The sequence below is a fragment of the Zonotrichia leucophrys genome, chromosome 28 (genome assembly GCF_028769735.1).
Source record: "Zonotrichia leucophrys gambelii isolate GWCS_2022_RI chromosome 28, RI_Zleu_2.0, whole genome shotgun sequence".
NCBI classification, from domain to species: domain Eukaryota; kingdom Metazoa; phylum Chordata; class Aves; order Passeriformes; family Passerellidae; genus Zonotrichia; species Zonotrichia leucophrys.
Window position 1 is genome coordinate 3,124,285 of NC_088197.1, and position 20,003 is coordinate 3,144,287.

Sequence of the window (20,003 nt, forward strand, 5' to 3'; positions counted from 1 at the left end):
TATTCTATTCTATTCTATTCCATTCCATTCCATTCCACTCTATTCTAATTCTATTCTTATGCTATTTCATTTCTTATTCTATTCTATTCTATTCTATTCTATTCTATTCTATTCTATTCTATTCTATTCTATTCTATTCTATTCTATTCTATTCTATTCTATTCTATTCCGTTCCCAGTGCTCCTCCTGTGCCACCTCTTGGGGAGCTGGAATTCCTGACTCGCTGGGAGGGAGGATGGAAGCAGCAGAGCAGGAGGGACCTGTCCTTGGGGAGCTCCATCATTTCTTTCCATGGCCAGGAGCTGCAGATCTCCCCTGAGATGAAGCAGGAGCAGCTCCAGGACAGGGAACAGCCCAGGGCAGAGCTGAGGTCCCTGAGAAGCCACATCCTCACCCAGCCCAGCAGCTGGGGTTACCCAGAAGCTCCACACTGCCCAATGTGGAGGCTTTGTCACACATTTCAGCCACAAAAACTCTTTAAAAGCCATGAGTTCTCCAGCCACAGGGGTGGAGATGGTACAAAAATTAAATATAGCTGGACTTCCTGGTCAGGCTGCATGGCAGGAGATAAAGCAGCTCCAGGACAATGATACCAAACTGGTGTCACTGGGAGAGCACACAGGAAACAGCTTGGGGTGGGATAAGCCCTGGCTGAGCCCAGGGCTCAAAAAACTCTTGACAGAAATGTTCCAACAGCAGCTGCCATTGCACAGGCCAGGCTGCCCCTGAGCCCTGTGTGGGACCAGGAAAACACAGGGCACAAACCTGGGGTACAGGAGGGAGGCTTTATATTCCTGCTTTATAAATTCCACATGGCATTTTACTGTTATACTGGACAGATGTTTCCCTCTCTTCCCCAGAGGGCAAAGGGAAAGCTCAGAGGAAAGAGGAGGATGATGTTTGTCCAAGGACAAGGCAAATCCCAAATTCTTTCTTCTTTGCCCTTTTTCTTGCACATGGGATTTTTTAAATATGAAAAATAAAAAAAAAATAAAATATTTCCTTCATGCTTTACCCATGTGCACAACCCAAAGGAGCTGCTTTGGTAGGGCAGGGACATGCAGGGGCCAGGCTTGAAGTGATCTGCAGCAGTCCCTGGGCCAGCTCACCTTCTCAGGACACTCCCCTGGCCCACAGCCCAGCCCTGGCAGCTTTCTTGGCTCAGTCCCTCCCTCTGGGGCAGGCTGGAGGCCAAAGGAATTATCCAGGCACTGGAGGAGCCTGATGACACAGCTTCCCATGCTCCCAGACCTCTCTGTGCAGGGTGGGCACAGGAGGAGCTGAGAGCTTCAGCCTGACTGCAGAGATGGAGCTCTCTGTGCTGCTGGGGAAGCTTTTCCAGCCTGCATTGATGCCTCAGGTTTTGGTTTTTATAGTTTTCAGATTCTATTCTATTCTATTCTATTCTATTCATTTCTGTTCTTATTCCTATTCTGCTCCCAGCCCTGTCCAGCCTGGCCTTGGACATTTCAGGGATCCAGGGGCAGCCACAGCTGCTCTGGGAATTCTGAATTCTATTCCAGCTTCTCCCAACCCTCCCAGGGAAGGATTTCTTCCCACTATCATCAGTTCCATGTTACAAACACTTTCATGGCAATTTTCCTCCATTAGCCAAGAGTGAGGGAGAGCAGAAGGGTCCTCACCTGCCATTCACAGCCTTTAGTGAGGCCTCAGGTTTGAGTTTTTATATTTTTCAGGTTCTGTGCTGCTTTAGTGTGTATTTTATTTGCACAGGGTAAATAAGGTACACACTAAAGTGTATTTTAGTTTGTGTGTGGGTCTGGGTTTCATATCAGGGGATGGTGAGCTCAGAGCAGGGAGACAAAACAATTCCTGCTCCAGCTGGGCACCAAGGACAAATGATCCAAATCTCAGCCCAGAGCACAAACACCGTGGGCTGGAGAGAGAAAAACAAGCAGGGTGGGACTGCCTGGGCCAAAGCTGGAATGGGACAATGAACTGCAAGGTGCAAATGGAGCAGAACTGATCAAAGTGAGAGACCCTGTGATGTGTTGTCCATTTTGTGGCCATTCTGGGTTGTGCTGCCCAAGGTGGATACATTGAGGCCTCTGAATAAATCCCAATTTTATTCTTTAGCTCAGTCTAGGGTCTGTTCAGGTCACCCTTCACAAGGCCCCAGGGCTGGATGGTCCTTGGGAAAGCAGCAAGTGTGATCCTGCTGTTCCTGGGCTGTTCCCTCAGCTGCCTCCTTCCCTGGGCTGCTCCAGGAACAGCCCCACTCACACCTGAGGCTGCAAAAGGCCTTTGACACCCAGGATTTGCCCCCAGCTGGAAATGGCTGTTAAAACTTCATTTTTTCCCCCTCAACTTGTTGCTTTGCTTTATTTAAACAGAGCAGATTTGGCTCTTTGCAGAGAACACAACACATGATTGAGGACACAAACACTGACGCTGCTCCCCAGCTGCTGAGGGGACAGAACCTCTGAGAAAAGCAACAAAAACTCACCCAAAAAGCTAGAAAAATGACAATTTAAATCCTTGCCAGGGCTCTGGCCACCACACCATTGTTCCCTTCCTGGTGGGAGCCAACAAAATGTCTCAGGAGCTGCAGTTTCACCTGGGCTAAGTGACCTTGGAGGGAGCAGAACATCCTCAGTTGCAGCTTCCTGAAAACACAGGAAACCTTTACAGAGAGGAAATTGGCCATCTCTACCCACTCCCAGCTGATTTAGTGCAACATTCCTGGAGAATGAGCCCAGAGAAAAGGAATTAAGCTCTATAAACTCCATGTCAGGAAATCTCTCTGTGGAAGTTTTAGTTTTCACAGTCAGGGATGATTTTAAGCCATGTTTTGTATTTCTGTTTCTAACAGACAAGACTGGAAGCAGTTCTGGTCCCACCAGCATTCCTGCTATTGGCAGCAAGATTTCCTGCTTGGAATTGTGCCTGCAAGGGGCTGACAGCACAGCAAGAGGCAGCAGCAAACACCAACCCTCAGCAATCCTGCTCCAAAAATCCTGGAAAACTTCAAATCAAGGTGCCACCATTGCATCCCTGCACCTTAAACCCCCAGGCAGACCCTGCTCACATTTCAGAGTTAATGGTAAAATGCATGATATGTAATTATGGCCTATTATATCTTTTATTTACCAAAACATGCTTTGTTTCTATGTCTCAGAATGCTGATTTTCTGACAGGAGACAGAGCTGCAGATCCCACAGGGTACCAGGGAGGAAGAGGAGAGAAGAAACACACACACAACCACCACACGGCTTTTAGGAACAAAATTTATTCCAATTTCAAACAGAGAGTTTATTTCAGGAGAAAGATATGAAAATCAATTTCCATCAGATATTTCTGTAATAAGCGTGAGTTGCCCAGCAGTCAGAGTGGGATCATTCCAAGAAACAATCCCACTCCTGGACTGGAATGAGACAGTTTGGAGTCTGAATAGATCCTGACACTGGGCATCTTATTCAGAAACTCCTTTCCCCTACCCTCTTCCCTCCCCGCCCCCCAACACGCACAACAATACATGCATTGCAAATGACAAGGTTTAAAAACAGCATTTTATATAGTATTCTTTTTAAATAGGATAATGTTTAAATTGTCTTAAATCAGGATCCTATAATATACAAGTATAACCAAATAATTTCCACCACATTGGCACTTGTAAAGAGTCTCTGGCACTACTAAAAGAAGGGGCATTGGCACAAACCATACTCTTAAAAAACTGGGTGCTGCATAACACACTTTATCTCTGCTGGACTCTAACGACCTGGGCTCTGTACAGGACAATACAATGGTCAGCACACTCTGGAAGTACTTTTTTTTTTTTTTGTCTTTTTTAAATGTTTGTTTGTTTTTTTAAGTATTTTTGTCTTTTTTTTTTTTTTTAAACCAATAAAACACATGAAGAAAAACCATAGTTGAACGCAAGGCCAACATTGCTAGGAAGCAACAACAAGAGACCAAAGAATCCAAGTGGAGGAGAAGGGAGGGAGGAAGGGCAGGAGCTGACACGCTGCAGCTGGAAGGGGCTTTTGCTCACCAGGTAGCCAAATCCACATGGGATGGTGAAGGAAAAGGGATGCTCCTCTGCTCACTGGCTTCAAGTTTCAAACTAGTTCCAAGTCTGTTGGTTTCTTCGACAGAACAAAGGTTAAAAGTGCACAAGGAGCAGAGGTTAGCAAGGAGAGCCAACTCCTCAGGCTCTGGATTCCCTACAACAACCCAATTTTTACCTTTCTTCTGAAAGTCACTCTCAGCCTGCAGAGAACTCTGACAGGCCTCACTTTCAGAAAGGTTGATACAGGCAAATTTGGTTTGAAGGTTTGGCACTTTTGCATTTGCCAGCCAACAGAGACAGGAGCCAGTTGTGCAGGAACACTGCACTGGCCAAGCTGGAGGCACACGAGCAGCTGCTCACTAAGGAAAGCACGTGCTGATAACGCTGCAATCTTCTCACCCATGGTACAGCCACACACAGCTCCAGGTGACAGGTACAGCTCTGACCCAGTCCAGGAGGAGTTTCACAACTCAACAAGAGCCACTGAGCAAAGCTCAGCCCTTCCCTCCCCTCCCTGAGCCAACCCTCAGGCCAACCCAAGCAGGTGCCCCACAAGGTGCAGCATTTCCCAAAGCCTCGTGCCCACAGCTCCCCACCATGCAGAGTCACTCTGCAAGAGACAGATGCCAAGATCCCTCCTCCTGTGCCAGGGCAGCAGCTCTTAAAGAAAGGGGAAGGTACAAAACAAGACAAAAAAAAAAAAAAAAAAAAAAAAAGTTTCTGATTCAAGTGGAAGTACCACCATCATTCACCTTGGAAAAGAGAAACTTCTGGGAAGTTATTTTCCAAGAACCTGTGTATCTCAGTGCCAGGCTCACTGCTGGCAACAGCTGTAGTGTGAACCATTTACAAAAGGATCACAGAAGCAGAAGAGGTTGGTGCTGCTGTCTGCTTCAGAGGAACAGCACTTAGAATACATGAAGATGATTATAAATTCCTCTTTATAAGACAATTTCTACAAACTGGATCATTTTGGCATAAAGATGAAAACAAAAAAAAAAAGCAAACCAAAAAAATAAAAAAGCAGTAAAATTGATGCAAAGCTGTCTGACACATGGGAATCCCTCCTCATTCCTCCCAAGGGTTAAATGCAGTCCAGAGCATGGCTAGTCTAAAGAGATGCTATGTTTCCCTCAGACTGGCTCTTCAGCTGTTGGTCCCATGGCTACTGTTCCACCTCGAGCTCTGGAATCACCTGGAGCAGAGCTGGCTTTGCTCTGCAGCACTCTGAGCACACAGAGGCTTCTGGAAAATGAGGGAACTAGCAACAGAATGATTCAAAATCATGTCCCTCCATGATTTAGTGTTCTAGATCAAAGCATCTTAAGCATCTCAGACAGTTAGATTTACTCTTACAACGTTGTGCAAAACACTGATGTAGTGCTCTGTCTACAAAAGAGACAAAATATCAACAGCCCCCTCCAACAGTGCAGCTCCTTTTGGCTTTTTTTTTTCTACTGGCAGCCTTCGAGGGGGCAAATCTGGTTGATCCAGAGAATTTGGACCCAATTCTTCTTGTTGGAATTGAAACAGGAGCATCAGTGACTGACACACACCCAGTGGGTCTCACCTCCTGCTTCCCTCTCTCTCCCTGCCTTGCCAATGCACTTCTGGCAGCAGCACCTTCATTTGCCTCAGCTCCTGCAAAACCAAACTCTCCTCCTGCTCTGTGGAGATTCAGAATCCACAATTTCACCCACTCTGCCTTCAAACTGGTGCTGCTGCCTCTGTCCTCTCCCTCAGCACCTTGATTTGCCTCAGCTCCTGCAAAATCAAACTCTCCTATGTGCAAAGGCTTCCTCTCCTGCTCAGTGGAGATTCAGGTGGCATTGAGAATCCACAATTTCATCTGTTCTGCCTTCACATGGTGCTGCTGCCTCTCTCCTCTCCCTCAGCACCATGATTTGCCTCAGCTCCTGCAAAATAAAGCTTTAAAGCTCTTCTATGTGCAAAGACTTCTCCTCCTGCTCTGTGGAGATTCAGTGGCACTGAGAATCCACAATTTCATCTCTTCTGCTTTCCAGCTGGTGCTGCTGCCTCTCTCCTCTCCCTCAGCACCTTGATTTGCCTCAGCTCCTGCAAAATACAGCTTTAAAGCTCTCCTGTGTGCAAAGGCTTCCTCTCCTGCTCAGTGGAGATTCAGAATCCACAATTTCACCCACTCTGCCTTCAAACTGGTGCTGCTGCCTCTCTCCTCTCCTTTCAGCACCTTGATTTGCCTCAGCTCCTGAAAAATCAAACTCTCCTATGTGCAAAGGCTTCATCTCCTGCTCTGTGGAGATTCAGTGGCACTGAGAATCCACAATTTCATCTGTTCTGCTTTCCAGCTGGTGCTGCTGCCTCTGTCCTCCTCTCCTGCTGCACCAAGTGCAGCCAGGGCAGGGCTCTCTGCATTCTGCAGCAGCCCCTGCTAACAATTAATTAATTAATTCATTAACCACTGCTACCACCCTGCAGCAAGGATGGGTGCAAATCCTCCAAAGAGGGGAATGCATCAACAGGAGGGACAGAACTCCCTCCCCAAGAGCCATCCTCAAGCTCCAAAAGGAACAATCCTGGCAGAGCCTCTCACCCTCCAGCTCTGGTCCTCTCAGACTCTGCAAAGCTGAGGAATTCCTACAAACTCATTCACACACTGGCACAAAATGCAATTAAAACAAGGCTTGATTGCTATTAGGCAGCAAGAAAAGACCTAGAGGATGGCACAAGATTAAGGTTTTCAATGCAGGCAAAGTCTGATGTTGGAATGCCACAATCACTCAGTGTGCTTTGGGTAACTGCTGCATAGAGAAGTTGCTCATTGATGTCAAAAAACTCTTCCCAACAAAAACAGTTCCTCTCTGCAGACTGAGCCTTGTGCACACGTGGCCACGTGCTTGTGGTGTGGGTGGGATGTGTTTGTGTGGGGAAAAAAAAATAAAAAAAGGAATAAAAGTGAAATAAAAATGAAATAAAAAAGAACAATTACAGTCAGGCACTTCCCCAGGCTCAGCAGCTATTGCTCCAAGAGCTTCCATCAATTGTAGTCCATGAACAAAATACAGCAACACATAGCAAACTATGTATAGAACATCAATAATTTAAAAAAAAAGAAAAAAATCACAGTCTCCATACCTTTTATAATTGATAACAAAAAATTACTCAGAACATATAAAGAATGGAAAAGTGATGGCTTTTTTTTTGTTTGTTTGTTTTGCCTTTTTCTTTTTTTTTTTTTGCACAATAGTTGGAGAGCAATTGCTCCTCCCCAACATTTCATCACAGTGAACCATGGAGCGTGTCCTGGGGAAGGAAAGGGAAAATAGGAAGGGAAAGAAGCAGGATTAGCAAATTAATTACACCAGAGGCACCCTAGAGCACAAGGCAAAGGGACCAGTAGCATTCTGCACTCCCACAGTCCAGTGAATTCACAATCTCAGCTGGAAAGTGTTGGGGATTTTTTGTTTTTCTCTACATATACCACGGGAATGAAAGGGGGAAAAAAATAAAATTAAAACAAAAAAAAATAAAAGTGGCTTAGCAACAAAAGAAAGATCAAGATGAGGCTGCCTTAGCTGCTTGGCAAAAATTAAGAAGTAAGCAAGGTGCTGAAGAAATGAGGCATATCCCCGTTAACTGTGACATAAAAGCAATTTGTTAAAAATATGAAATCAACTACTCTGTGGACAGAGACATGAGACTCCAGGGTAACACCGAGCACTTGCCACTCCACAGATCAGACAATTTGCAATCATTACATCATCAAAAATTAAAACTTTTTTTTTTATCCTGTCATATTTAAAATTTCTTTTTTTTTTTTTCTTTTTTTTTTTTTTTTTTTGTCTTTTCTTCACAAAGAAGCCTCTCAAGGGGCAAGAGCAGAGCAGGTCAAACCAGGTTATATTCCTTCAGGTTGAGCTGTAGGATGGTGTCCTTGACAGCTGCAAAGACGAAACGGATGTTTTCTGTGTCTGTGGCACATGTGAAATGGGAATAGATGATTTTATCACTGTCGGGATTTAAATCCACAAACATCTTGAGGATGAACTCACGGGCTGCCTGGGCATCCCTCTGTGGGCCTGCAGCAAACAGAGACACCAGTGAATGCTTGCACTCCCTCACATCCAGCAGCACTTTTGTCCTATGGTTTACAGAGCTTTAAAGACAAAATTAAGATTATTTATGGGATCAAAGCTCCAGGAGATGAAGTGCTTTATGGTTTTCAGGTGTTTAAACAAATTCCTGGGCATTTTGCAGTTTTGATGGGTCAGTTCAGAGCCTGGCTGGGAGCATCCACTGGGGAACAGTGGCAGGTGCTGGACAGACACCCCTAAATGCTCTCCCATGGAAATGGGGTGTACATTTCTTCCTAATGTACATTTCTTCCTAATATACAGTGAAACCAGTGAATGGTTTCACTCCCATGATCCAGCAGCACTTTTGTCCTATGGGCTACAGAGCTTTAAAGATGAAATTAAGATTATTTATGGGATTAAAGCTCCAGGAGATGAAGTATCCTATGGTTTTCTGGGCACTCTGCAGTTTTGATGGGTCAGTTCAGACCCTGGGTGGGAGCATCCACTGGGAAACAGTGACACCCCTAAATGCCCTCCCATGGAAAAGGGGTGCACATTTCTTCCTAATACAGAGTGAAACCAGTGAATGGTTTCAGCAGCACTTTTTTCCTAAGGGTTACACAGCTTTAAAGACGAAATTAAGATTATTTATGGGATCAAAGCTCCCATAGTGAAGTGTCTTATGGTTTTCTGGGCACTCTGCAGTTTTGATGGGTCAGTTCAGACCCAGGGTGGGAGCATCCACTGGGAAACAGTGACACCCCTAAATGCCCTCCCATGGAAATGGAGTTTACATTTCTTCCCAACATACATTTCTTCCTAATATACAGTGAAACCAGTGAATGGTTTCACTCCCATGATCCAGCAGCACTTTTGTCCTATGGGTTACAGAGCTTTAAAGACAAAATTAAGATTATTTATGGGATTAAAGCTCCCATAGTGAAGTATCTTATGGTTTTCTGGGCACTCTGCAGTTTTGATGGGTCAGTTCAGACCCAGGGTGGGAGCATCCACTGGGAAACAGTGACACCCCTAAATGCTCTCCCATGGAAATGGAGTTTACATTTCTTCCTAATATACAGTGAAACCAATGAATGGTTCCATTCCCATGCATCCCCCAGATCCAGCAGCACTTTTGTCTTATGGGTTACAGAGCTTTAAAGACAAAATTAAGATTATTTATGGCATCAAAGCTCCAAGAGATGAAGTGCCTTATGGTTTTCAGGTGTTTAAACAAATTCCTGGGCACTTTGCAGTTTTGATGGGTCAGTTCAGACCCTGCTTTGGAATTCAGGCCCAGGGTGGGAGCATCCACTGGGAAACAGTGACACCCCTAAATGCTCTCCCATGGAAATGGGGTGCACATTTCTTCCTATTATACAGGTGGATCTCACAGGCTGAAAGACACAAGTGTGAATTTTGGCAACAAGGGTTATTGCCAGTCAAAATACAAATCAGTCTGATCCAGCTGGTCGCCTCACAGGAGCTAAAAATGAGGATTTTGGCCAGTTTTTAATTCACATTGCTGACAAGTCCCCAGAAAATAATCACCTACTACAATTTCTTTCACTGCTGTTGTTGCATGGCAAATGCCATCCCTTGAGAGGAAATCTGATGGGCAACCTCCCACTCCCAGGCCATGCTGCATCCCTGAAGGAGCTGCTTGCAGGATAAAATGGAAGCACAGGACAGCCCTGGAAGCTGGGATGTGTCTCCAGCTGTTAAAGCTCCATCTGAAGTTTGGAACCCAACAAACTCCATCCCCTGTTTGGGAAGCAGCTCCTCACCCATTCCCAGCCTGCTGGAAAAACCTGAGCTCCAAGCAGGAACTCCAGATGTGGGAGGACACACCAATACAATTCCACTGGTCCTCTAAATAACAAAAGCTGTTTGCAAGATGGTAATTCTCCCTTTACCTCATATTTTTTAAGCAAATAATTGCAGAATTAGAGCATGGCAAGAAGAGTAATGCCTGATTTATCCTCCACCACTTTGATTTTATTTTCAGCCCTGTACAGATGTGTTACCAGCCAGCTTTAAATGCACTCAGCTGAAGAGCCTGAAATAATATTTTGGCTAAGGAGTTTTGTTTCAGATGGGAAATTCTCTGTTTCACATAGATATTATTTCCCCACAACAGCAGATGGATTTCTGCTAATAAGAATTTCAAACTGCAGGAAGATTTTTTTTTTTAGCACCATCATTTAAACAACTTGACCAGTTGGTTTCTCAAAACAAAGACTGAAATCACCTCTTAACTAGAGGGTTAAAAGATCCAGAATATCAGGAAATTGTCATGGGTATGAAACTGGTTTTATGTACAAGTTAGACTTCCATTGTGCATATTGGAGGGGATAATTCTTCATTTAGGAGAACCTCATTATTTGATCATCTTATCAGATTCCACTTCTCTATGCACAATTAAGATATTTTTGTGATGTTTTCTTATTGCTGTAGTCACTCTTTCTCCAATTCATGCTTTTTCCACTTCTAGATCTGAGTGTTCTTTAAAAAATAAATAAATTTTAACCAAATCACCTCCACCCCACCAAGTGTTCCCTCTTAAAATCCACTCACCATCAAACTCTGGGAAATAGTCAACAAGGTGGGAATACAGGATCTTGTCTTCCAACAAATCTTTCTTGTTGAGAAAGAGGATAACAGAAGAGTTTTGGAACCATGGATAAGTTATAATGGTTCGAAAGAGAGCTTTGCTCTCTTCCATCCGGTTCTGAAAGCAGAAAAACAAAACCCTGTTTGCACAGAGGAGCACTAAAATCCCTTTTTGCCGTAGGAATTCAGCATCTCAAACATTATACACAAAATATTTTGGTCCCAGGTAGATTCTGGTTCAAGCTGGATCAGTAAATGGAAAGGAAATGCAAAATCTGAGGGACTCAAGGTTCATTTATTTGCCAAGCCTTCCACATCAAAAGACTTAAAAAGTCATTTTATGCTTTAACAGTCATGTGAGAGCACTGTCCAATGGTACCTTGTGAGCATATTTTGTCTACTAGAAAAAGAGCAACTATTTTTATCTAATAGCATGTTTTTGATCTATTAGCAAGTGCTAAAATTCAGATTTACACCTTCAAAGAGTGCAGCCAGCACCTCCCAGGACAGCAAAGCCTGAATAACTCAGTGCAGGAGGGGAAGGGGTGATGTGGGAGCACAAGGGACTTGGAAACTGCAGATAATTTCATTTTTCACTTGACAAGTCCAGATGATTTGAATGCCCTCTGCCTCTTCCATCCTCAGGGACATCATGACCTGTGGAGGCTCATGTTCCTTTTGCAACAAGAACTGAAGGCCAAAACCAATAAGAGCAGCTAATCCAACTTGGCACCAAGCAGCTGGGTACCAGCCTTCAAGGAAATATAAAAATTCCTCCCTCTTTCCCTTTCTTCCTCCCTCCTGCAGGGTTCCCACTCTTTGGCTCACCTCATTATCAGATTCCACCAGAACTTGGTCATATTCACTAAGTGCTACTAAAAACATGATGGAAGTCACATTTTCAAAGCAATGGATCCACTTCCTTCGTTCTGATCTCTGACCTCCAACATCCACCATTCTAAGGAAGAGAAGTAAATAAGAATATCACAGAGGTAGCTGCAGTTCTCTGAATGCAAAGGAGCAGCAAACAATGAGAAATAATTTGGTTTTTTACCATTCCTGTTAACCTGGCACAGGGGTGTGACAGCATCTCTCTGTTAAAAAACCATCAAATTTACAAAATACAGCAAACTGCAAGAATGGCCACAGGTGAGTGATGCCAAATTCACCTTTCAGCATTTTTGTTGCATTCTGCTCTGGTTTGCTCAGCAGCAGCCCTGAGTCTGAAAAGACAAGTCCTTCAAAACTGTGCTCTGTCACGTGAGCAAACTATTTTTATTTTTAATTAAAGCACCTGCTTGCCTCAAAGCTTCTCCCCCACCCAAATCTTTCTTTAGTTGTTACACTTTCATTGGAATGTGCTGTTTAACTGTCAAGCATTCCAGCCTCTCAATTTCAAGTTCTACCTGTACACTAAAGTTATTCTGGCACTCACCTGAAGTGCCACACGTGGTTCACCTTTGAGAAAATCCTACACCTACTCACAGTTTTGGTTTTTTGCTGTTTTTCTACTCAGCAAACAGAACAGGGAGAGGAGAATTCTGCATTTCTGTAACCAAATGGTTTAAAAGAGGGGATGCAGGTTCTTTTATTCCTCTCTGGCAATGCCACAGTGTGGTGGGGAAGGGCAGAGAGAAACACAGGAATATTGCTGGGTTCAGCCTGGTCATGCCAGGCTTAATTTCTGGCTTAAGCTTGCAAAAACCCTCTGTTGCTGCAGCAGCAAGTTTTGGTGCCACCCTGAGAACACAAGGTGGGCACAGAAAACCAGCTCTCAAGGCAGGTGCTGTGTACAAAGAAGAATTTCTGCACAAAAAGTGTCAGCCCTTGGTGGCTTCAGCCTTCAACACATCCCTCAGCTGCCTCACAAATCCCAATTTCAGCAGTGCAATCTTTCCCAAGAAGGACACCAAGATGGCTTCAAAAGCAAGTTGAGTTGTGAATTTTGAGTTGTGAATTTTGAGTTTTCTGACAGTCAAAACATCAGACCACCCCAATTAGAGCATCACACATCCACTGAAAAAAGCCCCAATTTATCCTTCCTGAAACCATGTCCCAGCTGAGCTGTAACATGAGGACACCTCAGTACCTGAAGATAATGTTCTCTAGGCCAAAGGGATATTCTATAATCCTGATTGTAGGGACTCTAACCTGTGGCACATCTTGCTGAGCTGCCTCAAAAATCACAATTTCAGCAGTGCAATCTTTCCCAGGAAGGACACCAAGATGGTTCCCTGGGTTGTGAAGCAGGTTGAGTTTTGAATGTTGAGTTTTGAATTTTGAGTTTTCTGAGTTTCCAAAACATCAGACCACCCCAATTAGAGCAGCACCCACCACACATCCACTGAAAAAAGCCCCAATTTTTCCTTCCTGAAACCATTTCCCAGCTGAGCTGTAACATGAGGACACCTCAGTACCTGAAGATAATGTTCTCTAGGTCAAAGGGGTACTCTATGATCCCGGTTGTAGGGACTCTAACCCGTAGCACATCTTGCTGAGTTGGTAGATATCCTGGGGTGGCAATACGATCCACATCGCTGAGATAGCTGCAAACAGGACAGTGGAAAAAAAAATAACAAAGGAAAAAGGAAAAAAAACTACCTTAGGTTGAAGCATATAAAGATACAGATGTACAAATTGCTACATGAAGTGTTTCTGTAGAGTAATGAGAAAGGCAGAAGTTGTCTGAATGATTTTAAATATGGTGTGGAAAGTAACAGAAAATATTTTTGGGGAACAGTAATTCACCAAAAACAACTTTATCCACTCTGTATAAGAGTGGGGAATACAATCTTTACAACAGAGGAAGTTTAAATGCTTTATGTTTCAGGATCAAGTCTCATCTGAGGTTTTCTACTTATAAATGTAGAAACATCCTCTGTACATTGCCAAACTTAATGGATTTGTAATTAATAAAATCTGAGTTACACATGGCAAACTTGATGAGAAGGAGCAGCACTCCTGCTGCCCAAGAGCCAGGATCAATACAAATGGAATAATGTGGAGATTCTGGGCTCAGGTACATCCTGAAGCAGACGCATGAACACCTCAGACTCCCAGGAAAAGCAGCAAATAATAAGGAAACAAACTCTGGACTTTAATAAATAAATAAATAAATTTGTTGGAGCATCACTCCCACCACAAGCACGCCAGTGATTGTGTACTTACTATTTAGCTGAGTCAGAAAGTTGATATTCTCTTCTCCTGTCATAACACTCTTGTATTCCAGGGTCATTCCACAATGTTTTAATTGCACTTACATATGGCTGCTCAAATGTCATGACCTTTTCTACATCCACTTCTCTGATCAGCACTGCATTGGCCTGGAGATTGAAAAGAAGAAGAAAAGAGAGAAAAATTAAAAAAACCCCAAAACTAGGGGGTATAAAACCCCTACAATGGCTAAGCAAAGTAACTACCATAGCTTGTGGTGTTTGTGAGGTGATTATCCACACCTAGGGGCTTTTCCCAATGCCCCCAATAAATAAAAACAAAAATGAAGTTCTGCACAGGTTACAGCAAGCAAAATCTTGCAGATTTGATTTATCAGAACCCCTCCACCATGCCTCACATAAAGCACAGGGAAAGCTTTCTCACACTCTGCCTATTCTCACCACAGACAGGAAAGGGACACCATCTAATCCCTACAAACAATTATTCAAAATTAAATATTCAAAATTCAAAGCTCCAAGACATTCTGTGATAGGTCAGATAAAACACAGCTTCAAAATATTAAGGATACTAAGCATTAAAAAAAGCAAAATATGCTAAAAAAAAATCTATTTTCCTGGCATGCCCTCACTCTCACTGTCCTCCCCCTCAAAAAGAGAAAATAATTTAGATCAGATCTGTCTAAAATTAATTCCTGGTCCCAAAATCAGCATGTTTCTGTGGTTGAGACCAAAATTCTTCAGGAAAGGTTTGCACCCTTGGTCAGTAGCTATCAGAAAAACAGAAGGATTGCAGAAACAGGGGTAACTACCAGCACAGGTCTGTGTCTTTTGGGTCCAGCATGGATTTTGCCAGCTTCAAGTTGCAATAAGAAAAGGAACACATGCAAAGAAACACATTTAATAACTCTGAATCCTTGAAATGAGTAAAAATAACACCTCTCCTACCCCTTCCTATCCCAATCCCTTGCTCCCATCACTCACTATGCACATCATGCACCAACCATGCAAAGTTCTTCTGTCCCTTAACACAACCAAGGAAAAGGAGTTGGGTATCAAGAAAATGCCATAAAAAGTTTATAGAAAAGAGTTCAGGGAGGTTGAGGTTGCAACGCAGAAAGACACAAAGAAACAAAACCTCAAAATCCTCACTGACTAAAGATTTGTCCAAAAACTGACCAACTTACCTTGTTCTGTTCATATTTATACAGAATCTTCAGGGTTTCCATGGCTCTTATCATAGACTGCATGGCAGTGAAGATGTTTTGGTACACCAGCTTGGTGAAGCCTTTTTTGTCCTCTTCAGAGTAGCCTGAGCCATGAATTATACGCATTTGCTTAATGAACGTGCTCTTCCCACTCTCCCCAGTGCCTACAGGATGTAAAAAAGTGAATTAGGAGCCACCAGCAGCAAAATCCACCACAGATAAAAGCTCTTATCACTACACCCAAGCACACAACCCTCTTTTTGTCACTTAAAAGGCAGCCTGGAAGGAAGACACCTTTGTCCTTTGCAGCAGCCTTCAAAAGTAGCTCTGGTACTTATTCCAAATCTCACGTTACAGCCACTCCCACACGTCCTGCGTCAAGGGGCCCTTGCCCGTCACACCTGACCTATTCCCAGATACTCCAGCAAGATGCTACAACAGCCAGGAAGGGCCTGGACACACTCTCAAGGCAGGAAAAGTGCTACGAACCCAGCAGTGAATGGTCAGGAGAAGCCCAGCAACCAGCAAATTTTGTTTTTGTTCTAATTTGGCACAAAACGTTTTCTACGCGGGAAGGGGAAAAGCAAACGCAACAGGAAAAAAATAAATCAGCTCTAAAAGAGAACTGAGCTGAAGAAACTCTGAAGAAGGCAGGCAGCACATGTGCCTTGTAGCCCCAAATTTTTGCTCCCTGTGGCAGGATTGCTGTGGGTGGGAGAGAGTTAAAAATGGCGTCTGGCAGGGAGAGCAGAGTAGGCCACTGCTCCAGCTGTCGGTGCCGTGCCTGGGTCCCCACGGGCTGCAGCCTGCTCTGCAAGGCCACTGCTTCCTTCTCCTCCTTCTTTTGCAGGTTTTACTGCCGGGCTGGGAGCAGATGGGAGGGCAGGACGCGGCGCAGGGCAGCGCTTCCTGCACCGTCACTCGGGCAGGTCCTTTCCACTCCTACATTTATGGCCCCGCACAGGAGTGTCACTCGGCATGTGAAGGCCACCAGATGATACCAAAGGACAGCGGGAACTTTCTAACAGGGTGAGCAGGAGGGAAAAAACGCCGTCAGAGGGTATACAGGCAGTTAGAGAGAATTGCTAAATTCACAATTCAACTCCTGGTGACATCGCCCCGTGAGGGGACAGCCAGGCCAGGTCTCACTTGGGATCAGCTCAACTCCACATTTCAGCAGCCTGAATGGACACCACTACATTTCTGTGGAGTGCTTTTGCTCAATCTTCTAAAATTTCTTATCATTATGGAGGATATTGATAAAAACCCCACACCTCTCTAACACAGTGGCCCAGCTCACCTGGCTACAGAGACCAAAAACTCAAAAAACTCAAAATATATCATGTCAGTGATACAAATCCTTTTGACCTAGAGTTAAAATGCTGGCAAGAGCATTTTAACTGATCTCCCCACAGGCACCACCAGCTCCTCCTCACACTAAGGAAGAGATGGATTCAGACAGGATCTCATTCATCTCAATACACAGTTAATACTCCCATGTAGATACTCAGTTACTCATTTTATCTTGGTAGGTTAAAAGGCAAACAAATAAAAAATGCTCAGATAAAAAGCAACAAGCACCTAACTATGTTGAAATGAACAGCAAGAACTGACAGAAATCACCTCAGCACAACCAGAAATTAACATTATAGACACTATCAATATGCAGCAAACTATCTCCATCTTGAATACAAAGGTGCACCCCAAGTGGGGGAAAAACTGGAAACTCAGATCTTTTGTGGTTTCTGTCACTGTGGTGAGAAATACTTCCTTGTCTTTTACCACAGTGACCAAAACTGAGAGGAAAAAAAAAAAAAGGTGGTGCTTCAAAGCATTTCAACAATGAAAATATAAAAGAAACCTCAACACCAGACCTTTGCTTGCCTCAGGACTTAAAGGTTCAAACACAGATTCTTCCTGTCACTCCATCACTGCCCTTTTTTGGTTTGGGGGTTGGTTTTGCTCATTGATGGTGGGTTTTTGGTTTGGTTTTGGGTTTTTTTTAAAGTTGCCTTTTGCTCTCCCTGAGGCACAGCACTACACCAGCAGGTGACAAGCTCTGGTGGGCAAGATTTACAACTCTCAGGGCACAAAATCCTTTTTTAATATGACAGGAGATAAGCTGAATTCATCACTTCTTCTTCCAATATATGTAAGCAGCAGAGTGTTTACAGTAACTTCCTCATGATCCCCCAGTAAATACATTGCTCAGTCAACAATATCCCACGCTTAATCACAAATAATTTTTGTACAAAACATCCTCCCCACCCAGTAAAAAGACAAATTCCTACTTTGTACCAGATGGCAATGTCCAACACCTGGAATTTCTTATTTACAGGTTCATCATTGATTAGCACTGTTATTCTTCACCTTAATTTTCTTTTTTAGGCTTCAACAAACTGTCACCAGATGTAGTGACAAGAAAAACGTAACAGTTTCTACAAGGTGGAAACTCCCTCCACACACACAAAATTTTGGAGGTTTTGGGAAAATCCTCTCACTAAGCCAATCATTAATATTTGTAAATATAAGAACTGCATAAAACAGAGAACACAGGTTACCTGTGCCAGCTGAAGGTGGGCAATGTGATGTGACCAGTGAAAAGCATCCTGCAAAAATTGTCTACACCCAAAAGTGTTGCTTATTCATTAATAACCACCTTCTATATGTTTTTTTATTTAATCTGATGCAGAATCTGTATCTTTTAGAAAAGCAGAAAGGATTCTTGAGCAATTTGAATTCTTTCTAAAGTGAAATATTTAGATCCAGTGGGATCTTCTTAACCCAGATCCATCCTATAGCGACAACCTATTTTGACACAGCTGCTTCTGTGGGACTGCTTTTAGGGAAGCATGAGAGTGAGGGACAAGAAGCCTTACAGAAACTGCCACAGCATCCCCAAAGAGCAGAAATGTGAAGCCCTCGATTTTACCTTTCACACAAAGAATAGCAATACATTAATTGTGAAGGGTTTGGGGTGAAAAGGAAAGCCCTGGGGTTTATTTGACATTTATCACCAGGTATCAGTGTTGGTACTGGAGCCCTCCAAGGGGCTGGGCACACAGAGTCTCCCCCCACTTCTGCAAGGTATTTTTATTTTTTTTTTTTCACAAGGGTCAGCCTCCTTCCTCAGCTGGACCTTAATGGCTTGCCAACAGATCCATCAGCTCTGCTTCAGATTTCATCTCAAGATAATACAATATTCATGACACAAAGCAGGATATATCTGACACACAAGCAACGCTAAATCACGGCATGCACGAAAACTGAAACTTCAGTTTAAATTTTGGGGCTACCTAGGCACGAACACCAAACTCACGCCTGCAAGCCTCAGTTTGCAGCTGATTACCCATCCCTGGAAACTCATCTGAGCACGGCACAGATGAAACTCCTGTTTCCAGCCTCAGACCTAGATTCTCAGGGCTGCACAGGTGATCTGCACCTTCGAACACCACGGGCATCTCCCCACTGTGCATTCCCACTAACAGGGGAATGTCTGTCCCCTCCAGAACCTCCACACCGCCCTGCCCAGCCCTTGCCCCAGGGGAAACTCTGCCTTTAGGAGCTGCAGGCCCGTTTTTCCACACATCCTGACAAGCACCAAATTACAATTACACCAAATCCACCAGCGGATTCCCAGCACACTGCTGAGAATCCTCTCCCCGAGACAAATTCACAAATTCGTGCGTGCCCGCCCTCAGCACCAGGAATTCCAGCCGCTTAGTTCCTGCTCGTGTCAAAACCCATTTTGACAGCGAACGCATCACAAAATCAAACAAAGGGCAGCCAATGAGGCGGCCGCCCCGCACGGCTCGGGAGCGGCCCCGAGCGCCGGGCTTGAGGCGGGGATGGCTCCCGCCGCTTCCCCGCCACACCCGCTCCCCGCCCGGCCCGGCCACCCGGACCTGCCGAGCCCCGGGCCGGGCCCCGCGGCAGCGGCTGAGGCGGGACCGGCGCCGCGCTCCGCACGGACTCGCTCCCTCACTCACCCAGCAGCAGCAGCTTCAGCTCGCGGCGAGCGTCGCGCTTGTCCCTCCGCAGCTGCTTCTCGATCTCGGCGTTGATGCGCTTCGACTCCTTCACCTCGTCGCTCAGGCAACAGGCCATCATGGACTCCAGAGTCATGGTCGCGCCGCGGCCGGGACGCCCCCGCCCCCCCCCCCCCCCCCCCGGCACCGACCACCGTTCTCCGCACGGCCGGCAGCGCCCGGCCCGGCCCGGTCCCGCGTCCCGCGCCCCCTTCCCTCCCCACCCTCCCGCCCTGCGCGGCGCCGGCCCGGCCCGGCCTCGCCCCGGCCCCGAGTGCTGCGGCCGGGCCCAGCGCCAGCGCCGCCGCCGCCGCCCCCGCGCCGCTCTCGCCCGGCTGCGCCGCCGCTCCCTCCGCACGGCTCCGCCGAGACACCGACGAGCCGGCGCAACCCAACCCGCTGCCGCCGAAAACAAGCGCTGACTGACAGCGGCCGGGGCCAATGGGAGAGAGCGGCGGGCAGCGGGGCGGGCCCGGACGGGCGGGACGCGGCGCCGCGACCAATGGGAGCGCAGGGTTTGGTTGGCCGGTCGCGGGGGGGGGGCGCACGGACGCGCGTTCCTGGAGCGGGGCGGGGCCGCCGGGCATTGTGGGAAGGTGGCGGACCGGGCGCCCATGGCGGGGCGGGCCGGGATGGGAGCGGAGCCTCCCGTGACCGGGCGCGGCCAGGCCCAGCGCGGAGCCGCCGCCTCCCCTCGCCCGCTACGGGCCCGCGGTTGGGCCGCGCCGGGCGGGTGGGGCCTTGGAGGCCGCTGGGATGGCGGCACAGGGCGGGCCCGGGGCTACCGCGGTGCCCGGAGCGGGCCGGGCCCGAGCTGTGGGGGACGGGCGCGGCTCAGCCCGCAGACCCCGCCAGCCCAGCCCTCAGGGCCGAGCAGCGAGAGGCTGAGGCCTCACGGG

At 46.0% G+C, this 20,003-nt stretch overlaps 1 protein-coding gene across 3 annotated transcripts; it reads right to left on the minus strand.

Moving 5' to 3' along the window:
- Positions 1-3,234: 3,234 nt before the first annotated feature.
- GNA11 (G protein subunit alpha 11) lies at positions 3,235-19,232 on the minus strand. Of its 3 annotated transcripts, none has more exons than XR_010442918.1 (8): positions 19,066-19,232; positions 15,056-15,240; positions 13,867-14,021; positions 13,116-13,244; positions 11,527-11,656; positions 10,663-10,816; positions 6,240-8,088; positions 3,235-6,088 (listed from the first exon to the last, which is right to left on the minus strand). XR_010442918.1 is itself a non-coding variant. In XM_064734029.1 (7 exons), exons 1-7 carry the CDS (start codon positions 19,199-19,201, stop codon positions 7,898-7,900), a joined length of 1,080 nt encoding a protein of 359 aa, XP_064590099.1. In that variant the 5' UTR covers positions 19,202-19,232; the 3' UTR covers positions 3,235-7,897. The 3 variants fall into 3 exon arrangements, 1 of the variants encoding a protein (XP_064590099.1); XR_010442919.1 differs by having other exon boundaries at positions 3,235-5,735; positions 6,198-8,088; XM_064734029.1 differs by having other exon boundaries at positions 3,235-8,088.
- Positions 19,233-20,003: the final 771 nt, after the last annotated feature.